The 25,743-nt window shown below is 36.6% G+C and overlaps 2 protein-coding genes across 3 annotated transcripts in view; one reads left to right on the forward strand and one right to left on the reverse strand.

Annotated features, from left to right (window-relative positions):
• Syt4 (Synaptotagmin 4) overlaps positions 1–25,743 on the forward strand; it is a 527,459-nt gene that overhangs the window by 436,806 nt on the left and 64,910 nt on the right. The gene's annotated exons all lie outside the window — the stretch shown is intronic.
• Positions 2,234–11,074, reverse strand: LOC138697132 (uncharacterized). The gene is made up of 3 exons (XM_069822716.1): positions 11,021–11,074; positions 4,645–4,928; positions 2,234–4,558 (listed from the first exon to the last, which is right to left on the reverse strand). The coding sequence occupies exons 1-3, from the start codon at positions 11,071–11,073 to the stop codon at positions 4,272–4,274; spliced, it is 624 nt and encodes a 207-aa protein (XP_069678817.1). The 5' UTR covers position 11,074; the 3' UTR covers positions 2,234–4,271.

The following is a 25,743-nucleotide window of genomic DNA, read 5'->3' on the forward strand; positions in this document are numbered from 1 at the left end:
AGGAGTTTGTCCAGCGCTATCTTCGGCTACTAAGTTAGCACCCCGTGCAAGAAGAATTTCAACCAGGGATACTGATCCGGACCACGAGGCACAATGAAGAGGTGTAAGCCGCCGAGACTCATAGAAATCCAATTCAGCTCCAAATGGATACCAGTCTTTTCCACTCACAATCTGGGATGCATTCGCACCTGCATTCAGCAGTAACTGTGTCACTTCGATGTGACCCTGCCGAGCAGCAGCGCAGAGTGCATGAACAGACACAGGTGTTCCCAGCATCAACAACATGGACACCAGCGTGTAATCTCCTTCCCTGGCAGCGTCTTGTAGAGTATCCTCTCTCTTCCTAGAACTTAGCGTCGTAATTTCCTGGAGACAGCCAGAGAGATTGAGCAGTGAGCGTGGTGGTGACAACTAGATTGCATTCTGCGTGACAAAATAATGAACAGGCCTCCTTCCTTACACTTCTTTAATTAACACTGAAGTACTGTACTTGGAAATGACTCCAAAGTATGTATGATAAACTAACACTACAATTCTCAAAATATTTGTGCAAAATAATTTCACTGACTGACGAAATACTCTTCTCTTCTCAGATTATCAGGCAGTTATAGCTTCAAATGAAAAGAGTCTACATAGTTTTTTTAGTTAGGAAAAGTTGCTGCTGAGCATAACTTAGAAATATCAACAGAAAAGTACAAAATTATGGCATTTTGTGACAAGATTCCAGCAAGAGCAAAAATGGTAGTTAACGATGTTATAATTAACCCTTAAATTGGCAGAACTTCATTTCTCACACTAGTTTATTAAACCGTGTCGAACTGTAAAGAAAATAACTATCGCAATGTCCATATTTTATATGTTGTGCAATATTATAGTAGGCCTATTATGAAATTTTAATTTTCCTACCAATTTTTTTTCTATTGTTCTATTTAAATTACAGCATATAGCCTATTAACTTGTTGTATCCTATAGGATACATTGCCAATTTAAGGGTTAAACGAGTAATGAATTTTTAATTATTTTGGGGGTATTTATAGTTCGCCTTGAGGCTATGTGGAAAGCGTGTGCGCTTCCCACCAAGTGGTCCGAGATTCGATTCCTGGTGTGGCAATGAAAGAAATTTATCTTTCGTCCACGAGACTGGATGTTTGTATATTGTTTTGTGATTGTCCTAACATGGTCTTGCGTCACGTCAACTCCATGATCAGGGAGGCCCGCATTTATAAGATGTCTAGTGTGCAATCTAATGAATCGCCCTTCTCTACCTGCAGTGGTGTGTAAGTCGGATAAAAGGGAAGGTTAAGCAGAGTAAGGAAGAAAAAGATGGTATTTATGCGCAACGACAGAACGAAAAATTAAATTTATTTCAACGTGAATGTGGCACTATTAAGAGGACATTGGAAAGAAAACTAAGCAAAGAAGCTATTCTTAAACTTCATACAGAGTGCAAGTGAAATATTCCTGCAGATTTAAAGGGACGATAGGGTACACTTAAATGAACTGAAAACCTATATTACTTTTTGTAATTAAATGCACGGTTAATTAGAAAATTAAGTTCGAAGTTTCAGCAGTCTGGCAACATGGCCGCTAACATACTGCTCTTTTTTTCTCGTAATAGCGACTGATGTAAGAAATCAAAGAACTCAGATATGTTTCCCTAGTGAACTATAGCCCCCATTTCCTTATCTGACTACAACGTTACAATCTGTTCGTATCGTTCAGTGACTTGAAATTAGTGGTCTTTTAAATTAAATTTATACGAAAACTGTCCACACTATTGAAATACGCCAGATGGATAAATGGTTATTTATTAGATTTTCTATCGATACGGACAAAAATCACGATTCTATTAGAAATAGTTGCCGAATAAGAGGGTGTTAAATATTTAGGTGGGGGGACTTTTTTCTGAGGAAACTATGAACTTTCCATCAATATAGCATTACACTTTTTATTACAAACAATATGAGCTATTCGCTCTGAAAATATGCAAGGTTATTTCAATTCTACTCAGTGTAGTTTTACTTATACCAGTTCTATAATAGGGCTCAGTATGTTAAACTTTGAATAAAGATTTACTAAGACGAATGGAGGTAGCAAAAATGATTTTTATATACGTAAAAGGATACAAACTTTAGAATAAAGAATAAAGAATAAAGAAAGGTATGTAGTCTTAACACACCAAAATTAGTAGAAATGACAGAAACATATCATCAGGATGGACGAAGAAAGGCTGCCGCACAGGATCTTAAATAATAAACTCCAAGAAGTACGAGGTTTTTCCATCCCAATCATAGTCCATGAAGGCCCACAGGGTGACGGGAAGTTAAGATTCCCACCTGTACAGACAACCAGCAGACAGTAGGAATATGTCCTACGCGCCCGCCCTCAACTCCAAGACAATACCTCTAGCACCCATTTCTGTTAAATGTTGAGCAAACCTCAGGGTCATAGTGCGGCAGGAAGGATTAGGTTAACTGAGAAATCCATGACCCCATCAGGAACCGAACCCGCGAGCTTCTGGCATGCAGCATTACGCATTAACCGCGACGCCATTGCGCGTTCCACTAAGAAGTATAGAAAGCCCAATTAAAGTATAGAGCCAACAACTGCAGTAAGAAGTCGCAACAGATCGTTAACGGTCTAAACCAGTGGCATTCAATCTACGGCATGCGGGGTGTCTCAAGGAGTAGGCCTATGCATCCCACTGACAACGTATGTACAAATTCTGACATAGCCTATTTGGTTTATTATGCGTATACTTGATGGCAAGTACTGCAGTTTACATATTATTTTCTTTTACATTATCAACTCTTGTTTTTCCTTGCTTCAATAACATTTTACATAATTCATTACTATTATTATTGCATCAATAACTACTTTAATAATAATAATAATAATAATAATAATAATAATAATAATAATAATAATAATAATTTATTTTGCATTCAACATCATAGTCTTTTGTTATTTCTTATATAACTGCAATGCATTTTGCGGGAACGTATGTAAAAAAATGTATTTTAGGACTACGCGAGCAAAAAAGATTGAATACCATTAGTCTAAATCATGGATGATGGTGATGATGATGATGATGATGATGATGATGACGATGATGATGATGATGACTATGACGATAACGATGACTATGACTGACTATGACGATTACTATGACTAATTATGACGATGAAGATGAGTATGACTGGCTATGACGATGACTATGACTGACGATGACGATTACTTTGACTGACTATGACGATGACGATGACTTTGATTGACTATGACGGTGACGATGACTATGACTAAATATGATGATGAAGATGACGATGACGATGACGATGACTTTGACTGACTATGACGATGATGATGATGACTATGACTGACTATGACGATGACGATGACTATGACTAACTATGATGATGAAGATGACTATGACTACGACGATGAATAATTTCGAACTGAGGTCATGTCCATGTTTCAACATGTGCAGTTGAAATGCTTTTATAACCCTAGCTAATAACGGATAGTAATCTCGCACAGGATAGGTACCGATGCATCGCGATGGCGGGCTTATGTGAGGGCGGCAATGAACCTGCGTGTTCCTTAAAAGACATTTGTAAGTAAGTAAGTAAGCTAATAACGGATAGAATATGCGAAGATACCAATCACAACAGGGTCAGTGCACACGAGAACTACTGTTTAAGAATTTTGTGATGTTGAACCTGACGAGAGATTTTTTGTTTTTATGCCATGTCATATATCCACAAGTACAGTATACGCCAAGACAAACATTATTGAAATTATCGCTTGGCTACTGCGCAATTTTGGCTAGCAACCATGTACCTACTTATCTGACACAATATTTAGATATGTTTATGTTCCAAATAATTAAAGCGCTTAACTTAATTGGAGTTTACAGAGTATTAGTTACATAAAAGAAGTCTCTATTTTCAGTACCTGCTTACTGTTTGTTGTGGCGCATACTCTACGAAATATTTGGAGCTCCGTATTGGTCCTAGTAAGAGGGTAAGCAAAGGGAACCTATCTGTTGCATCCGCTACAAAGAACTGTTCTCCAGTAGGCCCTAATAGTAACGGAACAACAAATACATCACATTTTACTCTGACGATGGTGGTGATATGTAACTGCGAAAAGTTGGCTGTTTTTGTATCTACACCACCGTGAAAAAACCAAAAATCTCGTACCGTAATATAATTAGCTCAAAGTGTTCCCGAGAGAAAATGTCTTTGTTTCATGGTATTTTCAGAAATCGATTACCTTTCGGCGCTGACTTGCACGTCAGAATGGGCATTCGACAAAATAACCAATAAATGAAAACATCGTACAGTCCTGAACATAATGCAGTCATTCACAGTGCTCACCCCACACTGATGGAATTCTTTTAAAATCCGGTGTTCTTTGTCTCTTATGGTGACGTTACATCCCAAGAATTCCCATATAACGTCATCATAATGCGATGGTTGGCAGTTCTCCTCCTGTTCGCCGATATTGACACCACACGTGGAGGCAGAGTCCGACCACATGTGTTTGTCAGGTACAACTGAAATCAAAATCCTTTGATGTGAAGCAATGCTCTAGGAGAATGTGTGATTTCCAAGTTGGAAAAATAAATAAGACACAACTCACCCTGTACGATTACCGTCCAGTACAGCTTTTCGTTACTCCAGACGTCAAAGCCCTTCAGGAAGTAGATCCCCGATCGGAATCGATTCACCCTCCAGACTTCCAGTCGGATCTTAGTTTCTTCCATGATTATAGTCATCTGGTGATCGAAAGTGCCAATTCTCCTATTGCCTGGTCCGAACCAAAACAGATTTGTTTCCTCCGACACCACGTCTGCTTCAAGTAGCAGACTGTCCCCGTCCTTGATACGGACGACCTGCTCCGTTATCGAAGTCAGCGTCAGTGCACTACCTGAATAAAAATCGATATTGTAAAAATGTCCCTCCAAAACAAAGCATTAATACTATAATTTTGTATTACATAAAATGAGAGATGAGTGCAAATAAGTTCGACTATTTATGAGCATTTATGAGTAGACATCAAATGTACAGGGTTGTTTCCGATCTCTGATAACGAATTTGAATGACGTCATGTGCGTCAGGAATCACACCGACAGCTGAATGGCGGCGAGAGGTGACAGACCAGTAGTGTCCACACCTGTGGAGTAACGGTTAGCACGTCTAGCCGTGAAACCAGGTGGCCCGGGTTCGATTCCCGGTCGGGGCAAGTTACCTGGTTGAGGTTTTTTCCGGGGTTTTCCCTCAACCCAATATGAGCAAATGCTGGGTAACTTTCGGTGCTGGACCCCGGACTCATTTCACCGGCATTATCACCTTCATCTCATTCAGACGCTAAATAACCTAGATGTTGATAAAGCGTCGTAAAATAACCTACTAAAATAAAAAAAAGACCAGTAGTGAGTGATTTCATAATCAGAGTGCACGGTGTATCACAGTAGCAATGCCCAAGAAAATCGAGCCTTTTTGGGAGGGGTACATAACAACCCTTTCCGATGCCAAGTACAGTTACGTGAAAATCATAGGAGCCTGCAAAAAATGTGGTTTCGTTATTTCCAAGAAAGGCATCTTGTGTGTACCTAATAAGACTGGCAAAGATCGGATGAGATTAATTCCAGAGTGGAAAAAGCAAGCAAATCCACCCCTGTCACAAGTCGCCGCACCCCACGAGATGATAAAAATTAATAAGATTGGTAAAGCTCGAATGGAATTAAGTACACAGAAGATGCCTATCTTGCAAATAACGAAACCTCGTTTATTGAAGGTCTCTTTTATTTTCACTTAACTGTACTTGGCATTGGAAAGGGTCGTAATGTACCCCTCCCAAAAAGGCTCGATTTTCTTGGGAATTTGTGCTGTGAGTCGCCGTGCACTCTGACTATGAGATCACATACTACTGGTCTGTCACCTCACACCACAGTTCAGCTGTCATGTGACTCCTGACTCACATGAGTCATCCAAATTCGTTATCAGAGATCGGAAACAACCCTGTATATTCATTAAAGCTAATAAAATTGTAAGAATGTTTTCTACTGTACTAGAGGGATGTGGTATTTGTTGGAAGGGTTTTTAAGTTTGGTTCACAAGATTGCGAAATCTAACGATATACGTATAGCTAAGTCATGTGAACTGGAGAATGTATCAAACAAACCTCGCGCTGACTTGTATATCACTAATAAGAACATTAACAGAATATTTGTCGGTATTTTGTTTGATATCCCTACCGGCCTTATCGGCCACTCACATGTCAGCTCACGGTTTACTCAATGTATTCTTTAGTCAATGTGACTCAGTTCTCTATTTTTAGATTTCGAAGTCATGTGAACTAGATCTATTTTCTGAAGACTACCTGCATGTAAATATTTAATTGGAAGATTTATTGTTTTATCAAAACTTGGAAATGTATAAGAATTATTTCAACTCCATATTTAAAATTATTATTTTACTGCTTAAAACCGAAGAGTTACACAGTTGTATTCCAATTCTTAAGCACATTAAATGGGGTGGGGCTTTAATATTAATACATTCGACTCCCAACGTACAGAAGTTATTCAATACGGCGAAATTATATGAAATTATGTCGAAATGTTTGACCTCAGATTATTATTTATACTGTTTTGTTTCTTTTCAAAACTATATTATCAGTCGCTGACTTAGTTTTGAATGTTTAGCTCAGAGTTTTTCAACCTTTTTTGACATGTGGCACACTAAAGTTGTAATTTAAAATCCCGCGATACACTAGATAATCTAAAGCTGTGTTCCCAACGAGGGGACAATTTTTAGGGTTTTAGGAGGAAATGTGGACTACAAAATATAAACAAATGAGATAAATGTACTGTACATGCATTAGGTACAATAATATGATACAAGGGAGAATGATAATATGATGAATGGTGAAAGGGAGTATGGGTCAAACAAAATAGGTTGAGAAGGGAAACAAAATACACATTATTCACAAATAAAACTAAGACGCTTTTTTGTTTTTTTTTTTTTTTTGAAATCTTTATAGAAATGTAAAATTTAATTATACAAAATTATTTCAATGCAACATTAGTGTGATAATTAAGGTAAATTATTACACATGTTTTCTTAATTTCTTATTGAGGAAATATGATAACATACAAACATAAGTGCTCTGCCCAAGGGCAAGTCTTTCACTGCAAACCCAGCAGTCTCCAATCTTTCCTATTTTCTGCCTTTCTCTTAGTCTACGTAAATGATCCATATATCTTAATGTCGTCTATCATCTGATATGTTCTTCTGCCCCGAACTATTCTCCCGTTCATCATTCCTTCCTATGCATCCTTCAGTAGACAGTTTCTTCTCAGCCAGTGACCCAACAAATTCCTTTTCCTCTTCCTGGTCAGTTTCAGAATCATCCTTTCTTCACTCACTCCTTCCAACACAGCTTCATTTCTTATTCTGCCTGTCCATTTCACACGCTCCATTCTTCTCCATATCCACATTTCAAATGCTTCTAGTCGTTTCTCTTCACTTCGTCGTAATGTCCATGATTCTGCCTCATAGAATGCCACACTCCACACAGACACTTCACTAGTCTCTTCCTCAATTCTTTTTCCAGAGGTCTTCAGAAGATGCTCCTTTTTCTTTTAAAAGCTTCCTTTGCCATTGCTATTCACCTTTTGACTTCCTGGCAGCAGCTCATGTTACTGCTTATAGTACACTCCAAATATTTCAAGCTGTTCACTTGCTCTAATCTCTTATTTCGTATTCGCAAGCCTACCTTCTTTATTTTTCTTCCGACAACCATGGTCTTCATCTTATTTGCATTTATCTGCATCCCAAACTGGTCACAGCTGTCGTTAAGCTCCAGTAGCATATCTCTAGTATCGTCTCCTCTTCTGCTAACAACGCCATATCATCAGCCAATCTTATGCACTTTATTTTTCTTCCCTTATTATCACCCCTTCCATGTTCTGAAAACGGTTCTTCACCAATTCCTTCAAGTAGATGTTGAACAAAGTAGGTGATAAAGGACATCCTTGTCGTACTCCTCTCCCAATTTCACTTTCTTCAGACATTTATTTTCCATTTTGACTCTTGTTTGAAATAAAGATTACTGAATAGCTTTCACTCTTTCCAATCCACACCTATTTTCTTCAAGATGTCCATCACTCTGTTAAACGCTTTTTCTAAATCCACAAATACTATATACACTTCTTTATTCTTCTCTAGGTATCTTTCGTCGATTGTTCGTAATAGTTCATTTGCATCCCTTGTACCTTTTCCCTTCCTGAAGCCAAACTGCTCGTCTTCCAAACTGTCCTTTAAAGACTTACGAATGAAATCACCTAATGTGCACCTGATACGATAACTTTCATTTTCTAGACTAAGTTTACATATAGATGGGATGATTCTTTATAATCCAAGTGATAGATATTTCGCGTATTTTATAAATTGTACTGCTTATACAAATACACGTAATTAATTATGTACAAATGTACACATAGCGGCAAAAAGAATGGGCCGACTCTTGGTCGATAGAAATGCTAAGTTCTATCGCGCGGTTCACTCGTATAAACGTAACCCAGTGCAAGGCATTGCTGTGGTGTCTCTTCATTGAAAGTCATCTGTCTATAATGCACCAAAGCTTACGAGCAGTGTGTGGCCCAGTGGTAAGAAGTCTGACATCTATATTAGAGATTGTGAGTTCGTCTCCCGGTACAGTAAAATTATTATTATTTTTTATTTTAACTTTTATTTAATTTATTGGTTTAAATGTGAAATGGGATTTGTCAACAAACTTCGTTATGCCTGCCTTGTAAAAAATATTATTGCCCATCACCTGTGGGCTATTAATAGGCGAGACCTGGCCTGTATAAACAAAAATACTTGTTTCACATCCTAAAAAACCGGACGGACATCAAACACAAATAAATAATTAAATTAACAAAAACAAACAGTTTTTTAATATATTAACAAAACAAGGCCTGTGGTGGGGACTAGTAACAGTGGCCATTCCTACAATAAACTAGAGCAGTACTATCGTTGCTATTGGAGACAATTACCTCGTCGGAGAAAATGACATTTCTCCAATCGAAGTCCTGTCGGAGAGTAGCATACGCAGAATAAGCTATGCGAACCAGGGCAATGAGTTATTGTTTCTGTGCCATCTTCAAGCGTAATGACGAGACAGAACGTTGTATTAACAGATAGCTGTATTGCTTGAAAGAGAGAGGGAGGTTTATTATTTATTAGGGTTTGGGCATATTCTAAGAGATATCGCCACATAATTATAGCTTTGCGGGACATATATGATGGCAAATTTGTAATTAAAAAAAAGAAGATTTGGGGAGATTCGAACCTTGAGTTTCTGCTATCAATTTTTTCAACAGACCAATGCCGTAACGACTTACGCTACTGTGACTGTTACTTTCGATTCGGCATAATACATGGTTTTCCTATTCATATTCGCTCCGGTTGATTTTGTATTTATCAATTTTATTATTATTTCACTCTTCAAGGGCCCTGATGTATCTAGAATCAACCCGCCATTCGATTTTATTACATATTTTAGACTCTTAAACAAAATACAGCAAATTTAAATGATTTAATTAAGTGTTACCTAGTGAACTACGGCGTTGACGAGACGAGCATGCGCAATGTATGTCTCTGGAACTTAGAAATTGTCGGCCGGCCTATTCATTTTGCTGCTAAGTGTGCATCGGTATAACAGATACATTATAGTGTAATAATTTCTAATATTGTTTCACATTTACGAAAGTCGGCATTCAAAGATATTAATGCTAAATATAGGCCTATTAGTGGATTATAATGTGTCTATCTGGACAAAATACTTCGCTGTTAAGGAAAATTGTTTGAACATTTTTTGATACCTTACAATGTGTAGCATTTGGCGGGAAATGTAAGTTTAGCACATCAGGAATAAATTCCGAAACTATTTAATTAATAGGCAGAGGACTCGCTGACAGAATTACTTAAAGAAATTAAGCACCGAACATCTGCTGTCAGTGAATCTGTCAATGTCGTGCATGAATAGCAGTTCAACTCTCAACGCGGGAGTAAAACTAATTGCCGCTAGAGTATTGCAAAATGTAGGGTGAACGGTCTGCTGGTATGTCGCTTAGTCTCGACGTCCTTTTTATCTTCAAGTGTAGTATTGTCAGCTGTCAAAACCTCATTTGTTTACTGTTGTCCTAACTCGTAGTACCACTCGCCTGAAAACAGTTTAACTCCATTCAAAGCAACGCTCGTCGCTTAGCAAGAAGTGTAGTAATTACAACTTTGTTTACATGTGCAAAGGTATGGTTATACAAATAGACCATAGATTTAGTTTCTGTCCACTTCTCGGAGTGGTGGTCAGCATGCATGATCATGAAACTCGAAGGCCCGAGATAGATTCCCGGTTGGGACAAGTTACATTGTTGGGGGTTTTCCGGGGTTTTTCCTCACTCCGAGTAAATTCTGGGTAACTATCGGAGTTTAGTCTTCGGGTACATTTCGCCAGCATTATCATCATAAGATACAGAAAGCAACGGGAAATACTGTGTCTATTAGAGACGAACAACGATCGAGAAAGCAAGACTAACAGCGCCCGCAAAGCCGAAAACCCACACGAAAATGTTTTATATGTCGCGTCGTTGACGTAAAGACTACTTGTGAGTGTTTCGAGACGTCGAGATTGACCACTCCCGAAATCTGCAGGGAAACTTATTTTTACGGCCTCGTAATTGCGCTCGAGTGATCAAAATGTGTACAAGTACTTGTTTAAACATTATTAACATGGAAGAAAAAAATTAACTTTTTATCAGCCCCCATGAGAATGTTTGCTTGTAAGCTGGTGGCCCTTTGTGTCCATAATTGTACATTTTCGTCAGTATAATATTTAGATCTATCTCTATTCTGACTTTGAAGCGAATTAGACTAATAAAGGCTTCAAATGAAACGAGCGCATCGCCAGATCTGCTTTAAGAAGAGACTATCTAATTACATAATTAGACCTACCTGAAACGACGAACGCCAGGACCACTGTGAGGAGCACTTCTGTACACATAGCAGTGTGTAAGCGAAATGTAAACGTGATGCGAAACTTTTGGTGGCAAATACGAGAAGCGGTTTAAATTGCGGCTGCTATTTCCGTTGCGCTCTGATACAACGCAGAAAGGCCTTCTAATGAGCGGGCAGAGTGTGCATGTTGTGATTACGTGAGATACGTATAAAGGTTAACATGGGAAGAAAAAAAAATAATAACGTCATTCTGCCGTTCTCATTAAAATTATACGATGAAGTATTACTTATGAACTGAAAAAAGCATTTAAAGTTGCGATAAAATGTTATGATGACTTAATACATTTACAATGAATGGTATTTTATTTAACAATGCTTTCCAATTTCAGAGGTTATTCAGTGTCTAAATTGAACTTACTTACTTATGGCTTTTAAGGAACCCAGAGGTTCATTTCCGCCCTCGCATAAGACCACCATTGGTCCCATCCTGTGCAAGATTAATCCAGTCTCTGTTATCATATCCAACCTCCCACAATCCATTTCAATATTATCTTCCAATCTACGTCTCGGCCTCCCAAAGGTCTTTTTCCCTCTGGCCTCCCAGCTAACACTCTATATGCCCATACGTGCCACATGCCCTGCCCATCTCAAACGTCTGGATTTAATGTTCCTAATTATGTTAGGTGAAGAATAGAATGCGTGCAATTCTGCGTTGTGTAACTTTCGCCATTCTCCTGTAACGTCATCCCTCTTACCCCCAAATATTTTCTTACAAACCTTATTCTCAAACACTTTAATCTCTGTTTCTCTCTCGAAGTGAGAGTCCAAGTTTCACAACCATACAGAACAACCAGTAATATAACTGTTTTATAAATTCTAACCTTCAGATTTTTTGACAGCAGACTAGATGACAAAAGCTTCTCAACCGAATAGCAGGGTTTTTTTTCTTCTATAGGGGCGTAAGCATTTATATCTACGATATTGCACCATCTACTCTTAAGTACTAAATGCGATAACCTGTCACTGAGAAATTCGACCTTTTTTTACTGTTCATTTTATTCTTTCATGAACAAAGAATCCTGATCCTAATTGGTGATTATTGTTTCCTTCCCCATAATATAACAAGTCTAAATTGAACATGGGCGAAAAATGCCAACAAAATTTACCTGGAACCCTCTGTCAGGGAGATAATATTTTCTGTGTAAGCTATATATATAGGGCCTACTAAGTTCAAATATATTATACCCTAGTAGCCACCGGCGTGGCTCAGTCGGTTAAGGCGCTTGTTTGCCGGTCTGAAGTTGCGTTCGGGCGCGGGTTCGATTCCCTCTTGGGCTGATTACCTGGTTGGGTATTTTCCGAGGTTTTTCCCAACCGTAAGGTGAATGCAAGGTAATCTATGGCGAATCCTCGGCTTCATCTCTCCAGACACAATCTCACTATCACCAATCTCATCGACGCTAAATAACCTAGTAGTTGATACAGCGTCGTCAAATAACCAACTAAAAAATTATATCCTAGTTGCGTTTCCACGTCAAATGAAACTTAATTGGTGCTTTTAGAAATATGTGATTCTATGGTAGAAATGTTCATGATAAGGCTGTGATATGTATGTACTCTAACTTATTGATATGACCTTGTCAGAATTCAGTCACATGTTGAGGAGTAACACTACCGAATACCTTAAAAAATTTGAAATTTTAAAAATCTATTAAGAAGTACTGTGTATCTCAGCCCAAGATTCCAACAAACGCACTGATATCATTACAATCGACAGGAAGATGAACATTGGCTTTGTTATTGACCCAAGAGTAAGCTACGTTTTGAAAAAAGTGTGCACAGATCAAAGAAGTAGATCATGAAAAAATATGAGTATTATGAAACTTCCTTCAAATATCTGGGAGATAAATACAGTACACCCGAAAATCGTGGAAAGTAATTGGATTATTGTTTGGAGCATGTTCAAAATTTTGTATAATTTTTTTTTCTTAGATTCCATATCGATACACCAAATCTCCAGGATACATCTACACAAATTTTAAATTCCTCTTTGTGGATTGTAAATCACCATTTGTACAGTTTTATAAATTAATAAATTAAGAGTCCACTGCAAGAATGATGGATGTCACTTTCTTGTCGAAAATGAACCAAGACTGTCAATGCATAGCTTAAGAAATATAGAATGTACATAGAGAGTTATATGGTATTAACACTGATAGTCATTGTCCAGTAATGATCGGAAAATCACAGTTAAGCTTTGAGCGCTAAGCATTTCAAACTTTCAATTGCTTCTCTTGCAAAATTTATTTCAAATGACATCCATCATTCTTGCAGTGGACTCTTCAAATATATAATCCGGTTATAGGAATAGCCGCTAAAGATCAAAGGAAAAAAAAAACAGAAAATTATAACTGTGTATTGTTTTTGTTTGTATATGTACAAAGAAATGAAGTACGTGGCTGCAATAAAACGGTACCCCTTGTTATAGGGCAGCTTTCCTTTTCCGGATCCTCTCTCTAAGCAATACAGGATTTTCTAAATTAGACCGACAAACTTTGGGATCGGATAGATAATCTTCTTTTAAACATTTTCATTTTGAAGGTAGTTTTAACCGATAAGCAGAAGTACAATGAGTATAGGATAAGTGGGACCATCAATTTGCTTATTATACAATTTTTTTTAAACGTTTTCGGCATACTATGCCATCATCAAATCATGAGAAGTTATCACTTATACATTCTTAATATTGGTGCAACATAGGTTAAATGCAATGTATTCAAATAACAAACAGCAATAATCATGATTACACTAGTTATATAGGCAATACTCGTGATTGGATATGTCCAAATTCAGCTATTTAATTGGACACTATGTAAATGTCATTATGTAATAATATATTAAAATACAAGAACAATAATTGGATAAAATTATAACAGATGTATAAAACTACAAAACATAGACACTTGATATAATTCTTTAATGAGAAGATATCATTTTTCGTAGTTCATTCTTGCGCGTGTTGTAATCAAACAAGTTGGGGACATTCATGGTTGCAATTAGCTATCTTTGTTTGGATTGTGGATTGTGTTGCGTAAATTGTACAGATGCCTCAAACTAGGAAGCTGCCTAGAGAGGGGAATAGTAGAGCTAACGGAGGGGGCCCACCTAGGCTCCGATACCCAGGTATAGTCATATTATCTGAAACGTTTACCTCTTGACGATGTATTCAAGATGTACCCTCCCTATGCAGCCTTCTCAACTGTTATTAGAACGGAGCTGTACCGTTCTAGTCCACAGTGCACAGCAGTAGGCGGACAGTGGTAGGGGAGAAGTGCTCTATGCGCCTGCGCGAACGAGACAGCTTGCTAGTTTGAGGCATCTGTATTAGCTATTATATCACGTATTACAAAGCTTAATGACATTGGCATTAAGTTGAGATTAATAATAATATTAATATATCAATATTAAAATAACAGCTTGAAGTGAACATATGTTATACAGTTTTTTCAGGATGTCACATCTATGATAAGCAAATTGACGGTCCCATTTATCCTATACTCATTCTTTTTAAACAGTTTTTTGTTAAGAAACCCATGGGCTGCGACACTTCCTTTCAGAACAAGAGTGGTGTATGTCGTTATATGGTTCGATCGTACAGGAAGGAGTTGAAGTAATTAGTTACGTCAAAAGTGAATAAACATATCATTAATGTTACAGGCACAATTTATTGACCCAAACATGCAGAAAAACACAAACAAAGCGAATGTAAAGGAAAAACACTCACTTCAGTGTTAAATTAGAAGGATGGCTTCATTGCTTTACTGTCTCATCACTACAACAATAGCCGGAACACACGTCCATTGGCTTCCAAGCAAGCATTGCATCGACGTGCCATATTTTGTCGTATCCTTTCAAAGACGCCAGGCATTTCCCTTACTTCAGCTATTTCCAAACACTGCATGTTGCAAGATCGTCTTCAGAGTCAGCAGGGGTTTCATAAACCACAGGTGTAATGAGATTGGATTAATACATGATACCGAGGTCAGGAAATAAACAAACGCGGTCGAGGAATGATATTGCGCTGACGGAGTAAACAAACTGGGTGGCAGCATTAAACCTCTCTTACACTGAAACGAAGTGTCAGAGCCCATGGGTTTCTTAACGAAAAGTGTTTGAAAGAAGGTTATCTATCCGATCTTAAAGTTTGTCGGTCTAATTTAGGAACATCCTGTATAATATTCTCTTTTTCTGCGAATTTTTTGCATCGCCTGATGTTTCCGAGATTGGATTAATTCATTTTCACGTAACGCTCGTTTGTACCATATTGATGGCTTCTAATAACTGATAAAATTAATGTTAGGATGCGAATAATAGATCATACCGTTCAACTCTGAATGAAAATTTTCCCAAACATTCGTTGTTCGTGTAAGAGAATAGGAGAATTCTGCTCATAGTGACGATGGAAATTTATAATGAGGCTTGATGTATTTTTATAAAACATAATCTCAAAACTGAGGTGCAGATTCACCTTCTGGTCGGATGGCCATGACATTGTTAACAAAAAATTGCCTACTTCATCAGGCGTGAGGAACGGAAGCCCGAAGAACGTCTTAAAGAAAAAAACTGAGATATTTGCTTCGTATGTTCTGACCTAGTACACAGACACAATGCAAAATTGCAGTAGACGTCTAATTTTAAATATCAAACTAAAGTATTGCCTCTAATTGAGGTTCTGGCTGATATGTACATCTATTATCAGGCAGTACATCTCACTTGACGATATTTCAGAGGAGTAACAATTGTTTGTATACATCTGAAGTCTGATTAGTGTAATATGTAGTTAGTCGGCGATGTATGCAATGGAGGAGGAAAGGAACTGGCCACCCTACCCCATTATCACTTGGCCTAGTTGCCTCAAAAGTGGTGCCATGTTGGTATCACTTGTGAGGTTCAGACCTGTCTTCGGGCAGTTGACTAAATAACTGACAACAAACTGAAGTAATGAGCTTACTCCGATAAGTTTTCCATTGTCTTCCAGACAGGAAATATGCGTCATTTTACAATGTGAATATTAAATTATTATAACTTATCAACGTATGAGAATAGTGATAGTTTATTTCCAGTCTGCACTTAAAATATGTGACATCTGGCTCAGTTCCAAAGTACCTACGAAAACTTCATAGCCTCCATGCCAAATTCATTAAAATGATAGCGTATTGGAGTATTGTACAGCCAGAAACAAATGACCTAGCAATTTCAGTTTCATCGACTCTATTTTTTTTATTGACAAATTAACTTTTCAAAATCAGGAGGTCCAAACTTCACTTTAAAAATCATACACATATAAATACTTAAAGCTTAAATACTATATATATATATATATATATATATATATATATATATATATATCAGCCAGTATGAACTGTAAAGCACATGAACTGATTTCTAAAAAGTTAAAAATCTGCGTATGTGGAGTCTTTTTAACCAAGCTCTTAATAAAACGTAACAAGCATGGCTACCCTTTATCCTTCAGTTTCCTCAACAGCAAGGCCTATAAAACAACAATGTAATTATTCTGTCTTCCTCCTCCTAATCATATTTCATTTATATTAGCAAATTATCATCATAGTTATCAATATTTCCTGGATTTCCGTTCCGCTCACGAGGAATAGAAATCGTCTTCTCTGTCGACACACATCTCTCTTTCAGCTAGGTTTGTAAGTCACAGTTTGTTCAGCTATTCTAGTTGTGTCATTTCTTAATAAATATTCTTTCCAGTTGTTTTTCTTTGTGATGTTTGGTCATTTAAATTTAAAATTTTAGTTCCTCTCGTATTGTGATGTCACTGGCTTCATCCATTCAGCTACATATCTCAGAAACTTCATTTCGGCATTTCCTATTTTTATATTTTGTCTATTTAGAAAATTTCTCAGAAGCGTTCAACGTGAGTACAACATATTTTATATTAAACATCGATTTACTAAACCACAGTCTAGTATATACAGTCACGAAGCTCAATACGTAGTAAATATGCATCCATAGATAGTTGCTAACCACTAGGTTCACTAATACCGCCTCATTACAAACAATGCGAAATAGTACCGGCACAGTCTATTGTTTCTAGCAACCTCACAATTCAAGCTTCGTGACTGTATATACTAGACTGTGCTTAAACTGTAACTCAGAAGCTACATTAATCTGCCTCTACTGTAGTGTAAGATGTATCTTCGCTAGCGACAAATTAAACTATTATGTTCTTTTCGAAACCAGTTTCTTGTTCTTACATTTTACATAGATAACTATATTTTATCTGTAAATTTTTCTTTAAAATATTCACAGTCGACGCGCAACTCATTCCATCACTGGTGCATAAAAAGCCTCTTTGGGCTGAAGTATACATTTACCACTCCTGTAGGGGCGGCCCGTCCTTATGTGCTACAGCACAATGATAATTTTTGCTCAAATAATGTATTGGCAATACCATAGAATTTGATCCGTCATTTGACAATTTCCCGTGGTTATGTTCATGACGCGTTATAGAGTGTTTAGTCTTCGCTCTTCGCTCTTTGGTGCCTCAGGGGGGTACGTCGTGCTACTCAGAACTCTACATGAGAATATAGACAATTATGTGCATGTGCGAAGCTGAAATCACTGTTCTGATGGGCTATTTTTACGCGGGAAAGTGCTGTAGTCAGCTTCAGCACGATACAGCTTGGAGATTGCAAAAGTAACGCGTAACGAAAGACTGTTTGTTTGTGGAAGAACTCGGAACTATTTACAATGTATTTGGTAATTCAAGTGTCCGACTGCTGCTGCCATCTACCTGTATTTTGAGGTTCCTCCTGAATCAGCCAGCAAGCGACGAAAAATGGAATCCCAGAAAATTGAAGCCATGGAAGTATGTGACCGTATAATTCTGGAAACTACTCACCGTTTCCAGTCTTTAAGTTACCTAGACGCAACAAAATTGTTAAACAACAAATGTTTTGACAATTTTTCGCTGTACTGAACAAAAGAGTGTTAAAAACACAACTTGGAGTTCTATACGGAAGCCCAGACTTCCGAAATATAGATGGAGCTGTTCAATTGTTACAATACATAGTCACCAACATTTTACAGGATCCATTCTGTGAAGTAACGAAGTTGTTAAATATTTTGGTTACAACACCAATGACCAATGTAGAGCCAGAAAGATGTTTTTCTTGCTTGAAACGCATAAAAACTTTTTTAAGGAACACTATGTCCCAGGATCGTCTGACTGCTCTTGCAATACTGTCAATAGCAAAGAGTACGCTGTCCAAGATGAAGGGGTTTAACACTAAGGTAATTGATAAGTTCTGCAGTAGGAAGGAACGTCGTATGGACTTCATATTTCGTCACTAGGCAAGTCTCAAATTAAGATAAATACATATAAGTGTATACAGTAGACCGATATAGAGATTGTAGCAGTCTGTTATAGGGAGCAACTCGAGAGGAGAGACCAAGTAACCTGAGCAGGTAGATTACGCAGAGGGTTGGAGGAAATAGGCATGGGATTTATAATCGCGAAAGATTGCAGGAACAAGCGAAATGTCTGGCGGAAAGTCAAGAAACGCCTGAAGGATATAGACAGGCAAATAACAGAAGGGGAATGTAGGGATAAGGTTGCTCTGGAGATCCAATCGATGATCAAAACAAATTTGGGGGCCGAACTATATCTCTATGGAGGTAGCAAAGATGGTAGACTGGATTTAATCTGGTTTCGTCTAGGAGCCTGGAGGGCACTTAAAATCGTCAACGAAGAGGGGGCGAGAATATGTCCTCTTTGCGGTAGAGGCGAGACATCACACCACATTTTGTCGGAGTGTGAAGCCACAGAAGCTCTGAGGAAACTATTCCTGCCAGAATCCTTCATTACATCTAGCAGGGGGCACTTGACGACATACGCTGTATTAAATAACGTTAAATCCTGTGACAGTGTGGGAAAATTTATGGCAAAAGTTCGACAGTTGAGGGTGGAATTGGCCGAGGGGGAGGGAGCCGATGGATAAGGGAAAGATTTATTAGTGTTGCAATGAGTAATATTAACATTGAGCGAATGATATAATTAGGGGATAAGGTTTTTTTTTTTACTGTGTCTTTTGTATTTTATTGCGTGTGTATGTTTTTATTTGTATACTGTATTACCTTTATATTTATTATTTGGATTATTTGGTGCAGCTTCAACAAGAAATTGAATTGTTTATACTGTACATATATATATATATATGTGTGTGTGTGTGTGTGTGTGTGTGTGTGTGTGTGTGTGTGTGTGTGTGTGTGTGTGTGTCACTGTGCGTGTGTGTTTTTCATATCTCCCTTTTATTTTATTTGTATTATTTTTGTGAAATTTGGTATAAAGTTAGATTAGTTATAATAGTGGTAATCAATGATAACGGTAGTAATAATAATAACTGTTGTTTCACTATTTTATTATTATTAGTAGGCATTATTTTCGTTTTGAAGATTCAAACTGTGCATAGTTACAGCACGAATGGCCGTATGAGCTGGTGCGAAGGATCTTGTGTACATGAATTTGTATAATTTATTATGCATCAATAAATGCACTTATCTATCTATCTTATTCGCTAGACGTCCAAGAAAATGAGAACGCACTTCGGGATTTTGCAGGCAGCTGTTGTTTATTTGAAAGCACTGTCGCTAATTTTCTCACAAGATGCAGCAGTATGGAAAAATATATTGTTCCGAGATCCAACCGCTAATAAATTCGCCGTAAGAATTTGGAACTTTCTCTCGTAAAGTTCGCGGGCTCAGGCGGCGCATCCGCTGTGTGCAGGCCACAAGTCTCTAAAAATAACAGCTGAAGGCTTGCGAGCGCCGCATATCGATTCGATAATCGTATTGCAGAGAAAACAAACCTGGTGCTGCTTTGAACCATACATATGCAAAACAAAGACGACCCTGGAAGACGGGAAAATCTCACTTCCAGACTTTTTTGTTCTGAAATAACAGGTAGCGATGTTTAATATTGTACTATTGCTTCGGCTGGCAGTATCATTAATTAATTTACAATAATTCATATTCAGGTTTATTCAGATAAGGATATAACAACAGAAATTGTAATAAAGTTTCAGTCTTTATTACTTATCAGGTTTTACATTAACATCACGAGTAAATACAATTTAATGTACAATACATTACACCATTTTTTTTATTTAAAGCTATTGTTTTGTTTGTTAATGTTTTCATCTTTATTTGTTTATAGAATTGTCTGAAAATTTCAATAAAGACGAAAACGTTAACAAACAAAACAATAGCTTCAAATAAAAACAATGTGTTAAATTTAAACCTGATAAGTCATAATAGTACATTATGCAACGAGCCTATAGTAATTAAGACGCGAGTATGTTTGTTTATGAAACGAGCGCAAGCAAGTTTCATAATTTTCATACGAGCGTCATAATTACCATTATAGGCAAGTTTCATACGACTTTTTATGCTCGACCATATTTCTAACTTGAAATTATTCATAAGTATTCATGTTATGATTATGTAAGTGAGGAGCGGAACTGACCTGAATTGTGAGATGTGCGCAGACGCGAAAGTATTGATTTTTTCCGAGGCACGAATGTCATTGACCTTGATATAATCTAGAAAATAACATGAAGATTAGTCTTGATATAACCTGGAAATTGATTTAGAATTGAAAAACGAGATGACAAATTGAATTTATTTGAATTTTATTTACAATTAACGCTAATTATTATAGTAACATAACATAACCTTCTGCGACAGTATTGGATTTCCAGCCTCCGTGACTTTTCGCTAATTGTCTTTCGATTGCATATCCGAGAATAATCGATACTTGCGGTTTTATAATGGTACAATGGTGATTTCTCATTGGCTGAACAACTGAATTATAATGAATAGGTGTACTTTAATGAGGTGCATTAAAGGGCTACTACCAGGTGTATAATTACTACATTTCGGCATGGTCGAGCATAAAGATTTAAACTACATTACTATTTCATTATAATTCATATTATTAAAATAAAATAAAATTTAACAAAGGGCTACAGGATTACCAGAATATGTATGTGTATATATATATATATATATATATATATATATATATATCCAAAATAATTTCACACTACACAACTTTCGGAACTCATTGAATCTAAATTCAACCGAAAAACTTCCAAGAATTCTAGAGGACATCCAACTAAACAAGATAAGAAACCAATGGTCAGAAACCAATTGCTTACAAAATACAGTGTGTTAAATATTTTTAGTATGCTTTATCACTTTATGTTTAACTTTACTTGTGACACAATTACAATTTATTGCTTTAACAAACAATATTAGTTAACAAAAAATCAAATTAATACTGTAGAATTCTGCATACAAAAAAGCAAAAAATTAACACATGGTTATAAGTGTACAATCATGTAACAAAACAAATACTGCAGTGTGATTTTCCAGATTTTATACGGGCTCATAATCATTGACCGCTTACCATCTCAAACTATCACGAATTAATCTTAACTCATGGGCCACAGCAACGACTCATATCACAAGATCTTTGGTTGAAGCAACTACAGTACGATGAACTTCGGTCCCCATACAAAATCGTCTAACGGACTTAGATCAGGTGACATAGCAGGTCAAGATACTCGACCACCACGCCCAATCCATCCATCACGAAAAAAATTGCCAAGCTATTCCAAGCCACTGCACTGTTTGAGTAGGCGATTTGTAAACAGAGTTCCGTACATTGTTGACTGAATTGGCGTACAGTGTGAGCGCATGCGTTCTGCAGTAAATAATTTTATTATCGGATCTTTTTCTGGACACTTTCGCGTCCTGTTGCTAAAAAAACAAAGGGTTTCCGGCATGTGGTTTAGTACCTCAAAATACTTCAAATGATATCTCCTATCAGTCAACGGAGTTTGTCGGTTGAATTTATATTCACTCTGTATAGACGAATTGAAAAGAATACGTACTCCGAATGGACGGAATTAGAATCCTTCAGCAAATGTTAAAGTTGAAACCCGTTGCAAAAATATTAGGAAGACCAAATAAACTGTAGCATTAGAATCATGATACCACTTACTTATTTGTTGGCGTAGGCTTCCGCGGCCGGTGTACATGATCTGTGGGAAAATTTCATGGCTTATACCGCGTTGTCTTGGTGCTATAGTCTGGGTCAACTTACTTCATACCCTAAGGGTGAAACACAACAATTTTTCCCCCATTACTACATATGCTAGTGGATTGTGGTGATTTTCTAGTTTGTAGGTTGAATTTTCTTTTGCCAACTTCGTTTCGAATTTCGATACTGACAAATACTACAAATGCTACTGATTTAGTAACTGGTATGTTGGCAGCTGAGACAAATATCGACAATATTTGTCGGTACTGAAGTTCCATGAAATTAAAATTGTACTAGATTTCTGAGGCGGTTACTGGAAGCTAGTGAAATCTGAACGTACTAATAATTAATTAATATCAGTATTAATATTAAAACATAATGGTTATTTTATGTGTTGTGGTTATAATTCAAGACTATAGTCAGGTAAGTTTTCGGAGTTAGTACTAATAATTTCATGTGGCCAAACAAAATATATTTTTAGGTTAGGTTTCGTGAGCCAATTGTTTAGCCAAACCAATGAATTTCGTATTGCCAGACAAGTTACTTGACATGTTGATCCCTTTCTCGTATTGTTTGCCTATGAAAATATGTTACAAATTATTGAATTATTTAGAATAATCTTCCAACATAAAGTACGGTATGTAAATAAGTCATTTAGTAGGTAGAATCGTGTGATATCTGATAACCGTTGGCAACACTGACAAGACGGCAATATTTTCTGTTTAGGAACTGTTCTTATGTGACCCTCACTATAGTGGCTGACGTTTCGACAGCTGTGTTGTGGAGAGCAATGGATATCCACTGCTCTGAGGATGACCACAACACAGCGGTCGAAACGTCAGCCACTAGCACCAAGACCGGAAGTTTCTCCACAGACCACTTACTTATTTACTCATTCACTTATTTATTTATTTATTTATTTATTTATTTATTTATTTATTTATTTATATATTTATTTATATATTTATTTATTTACTTATTTATTTATTTATTTATTTATTTATTTATTTATTTATTTATTTATTTACTTATTTATTTATTTATTTATTTATTTATTTATTTATTTATTTATTTATTTATTTATTTATTTATTTATTCACTCCTTTTTTATTCATTCATTCATTCACACCCCAGACAAACGACTATACATAATTAAATGTCATTTCCAAGTATTCCAGGTTTGTTCTTCAATAGATACAGTTACATTTCTGCATACGTCTCAAATATTGCGTCGATCCATTTGCTTAACAAAATGAACTATCTGACATAACATAAAGCAAAACAAGTCAATGTGTTTAGCATGAAGCCTGATCACTAGAGCTAGGAAGTTGGTACCAAAACTGTTAATTGTGTGAGCTTGGACTATATCTCTACCGAGTGAAAAGTAATAGAGCGTCTCTCGGTGAGATTTAATCTTTATTTATAGCTTTGAAGGATATTAGTTTAAAATTAACTTAAAGCCGTGAAGCAGAACGACTAACATGTACAGCCGGGTGGTAACCAAACATGTGCTCCAATCGTCCACAGCCTTAGAACAATATTTTGTAATTATAAAGTTCGTAAATTCAAATCTAAATTAATTTACTCATACATATAAAAATAATATACAAAGTACAGAATTATGATTCTAGCCTCTTTATAACAAATAACAATAAACGTTTTCATTTTATCAAAAGAAATACATTTTTTAGGTTCAGAAATGAAATATTTCTACTCTGAAAATATTCGTTCTACGTCAGAAGACGTTACTAGAACAAATCTTAAATATGATACAGTATTTATTACTATCATCAGGTGAACAACCTCTTTGTGAATCTAATAGTGTATCTCGTATGTGGGACATAATATTAAACCCATAATTGTTTTCAAGAATTTTTTTTCTATTGTATTGGCAGCTAGGAAGTCCGTATCGTAATTCCGATGTTGAACTTGGACTGTAACGCAACTGAATGCATACCAGCACGAGACGTCAACATTTAACGAAGAATAATCGGAAAAAAAAAAATGTATTACACATTCCTGTTTGCATAATTAGCAGTCGCGGCTCGTAGTTTTAAAATTGAGGAAGACTCTAGGCTGAAATGAAAAATTTTCAGGGCTTCGAACATGAGTATTTGTTTATTCATTTTTTTATTTGTTTATTCGTGTATTTCCGTAACTGGAAATAACTTATTTAAGAAAAAGTTATTATAATATATATATAACGGGCACTTCACTTATTTTAATTCATTTACTTGCAGACGAAATCGGCCCTTCTCTCTTTCGATATATTACACACACAATTCATTGTTCTCAAATAAACATTCGAAAACGGCTCTCACAATCACAAGTTCACAACCGCATACAATACCGATACTCGTATTACGAAGGACAAGCCAAAACTAATTCGCGCGTTAGAATTTCCGTTGTGTTGCTTTCCCGTCCCTGACAGAGGTTTGAAAAATTTTCACTTTATGGGATACTAGGGATACCAATTGTGTCAACGAATAACTAAACGACTCATTCATCTTATCATCGCAATGTTATCCTAAAATGCCAATTAGGCCTATGACCTACCGTAAAATGAATGAGAGAGCAGAATGGAGTGTCAGACATTGTTTCTTTTCTCTTCTCCTAGAGAGCTTTTTTTTAAAACTCGGAGCTAGAAAATGTTGGCAACGACTCAAAGCGTATGATCTCTACGCCTTTGCTGTACCCTTATTAGCCAGACTCCTCCCCGTCCTGTTTCTATTGTGCGGAAGGGAAACTAGAGAGGTAGAGCCTCTATTATTACTATATAATCTATATCAAAAACATCTGTCGGTACCAACAGTTCCAAATATATTGACCGTTATTAACGAACAAGCCGAGTAAAATTTCAATGTTTATCCTCTATTGAAAATCTTTATTCTACTATTAAACACAAACAAATGTCAAGATTTTTGTAGGAGATTTTTATAGGGACGGCTCCGCCTAAGAGCCTTAACTACGAGTCGCTAATGATAATTATTTAATAAGAGATGAGTTTACTTTTTTGGAATCATACATTATATTGATATTACGTAAATAATACAATAATAACAGAATAGCTCACTTTGTTCAGAACCTAAAATATTAATATAAATTAACAATATTCTTCAAACTATTCACGACTCTGCACAGATCCACAGAATGCCACTATGCGTTGTTAATGAACATACTGTGTATCATCTGTACGAGCGGCAGCAGGGCGAGGCGCGGGTGAGATCTATACTCCTCGTTTTACGTACTCAACTGACATCTACTTCTTTGGTACGAACTTCCTAGCTCTGCTGATCACTAGTATAGCAAACCATGAAAACCAGACCGAAAAATTCCGTTAAATCACTAATTTCTCAGTGGCTCTTGTTCCGGGAAAGTTGAACATTGTCACCACAAAGATGGCCGAGTTCTCAGGAAATCCATTTAATAGGAAATCCATTTAATTAAAGTACAGCCTAGAAACCGGCACTATGTTTATTTGTAGGCCTAACTATAAAATCTTTGTTGACTGTTGGAATTGAATTTTGAAAAAAAAGTTACAATTATTTCTATTGCATTTTATTGTCCAAAAAATATTAATTC

Source organism: Periplaneta americana, chromosome 3 (assembly GCF_040183065.1).
Source record: "Periplaneta americana isolate PAMFEO1 chromosome 3, P.americana_PAMFEO1_priV1, whole genome shotgun sequence".
Lineage (NCBI taxonomy): Eukaryota > Metazoa > Arthropoda > Insecta > Blattodea > Blattidae > Periplaneta > Periplaneta americana.

What these genes read in the sequence shown, in the direction of transcription:
- LOC138697132 (XM_069822716.1), bottom strand. Translation starts at nt 11,073, where the DNA reads ATGTGTACAGAAGTGCTCCTCACAGTGGTCCTGGCGTTCGTCGTTTCA. An exon ending in GCGTTCGTCGTTTCAGGTAG is followed by an intron (nt 4,929 to 11,020) that starts GTCTAATTATGT and finishes TTATTCAGGTAG; the next exon opens with TGCACTGACGCTGACTTCGA. An exon ending in CTGGACGGTAATCGTACAGG is followed by an intron (nt 4,559 to 4,644) that starts GTGAGTTGTGTC and finishes TTTTGATTTCAG; the next exon opens with TTGTACCTGACAAACACATG.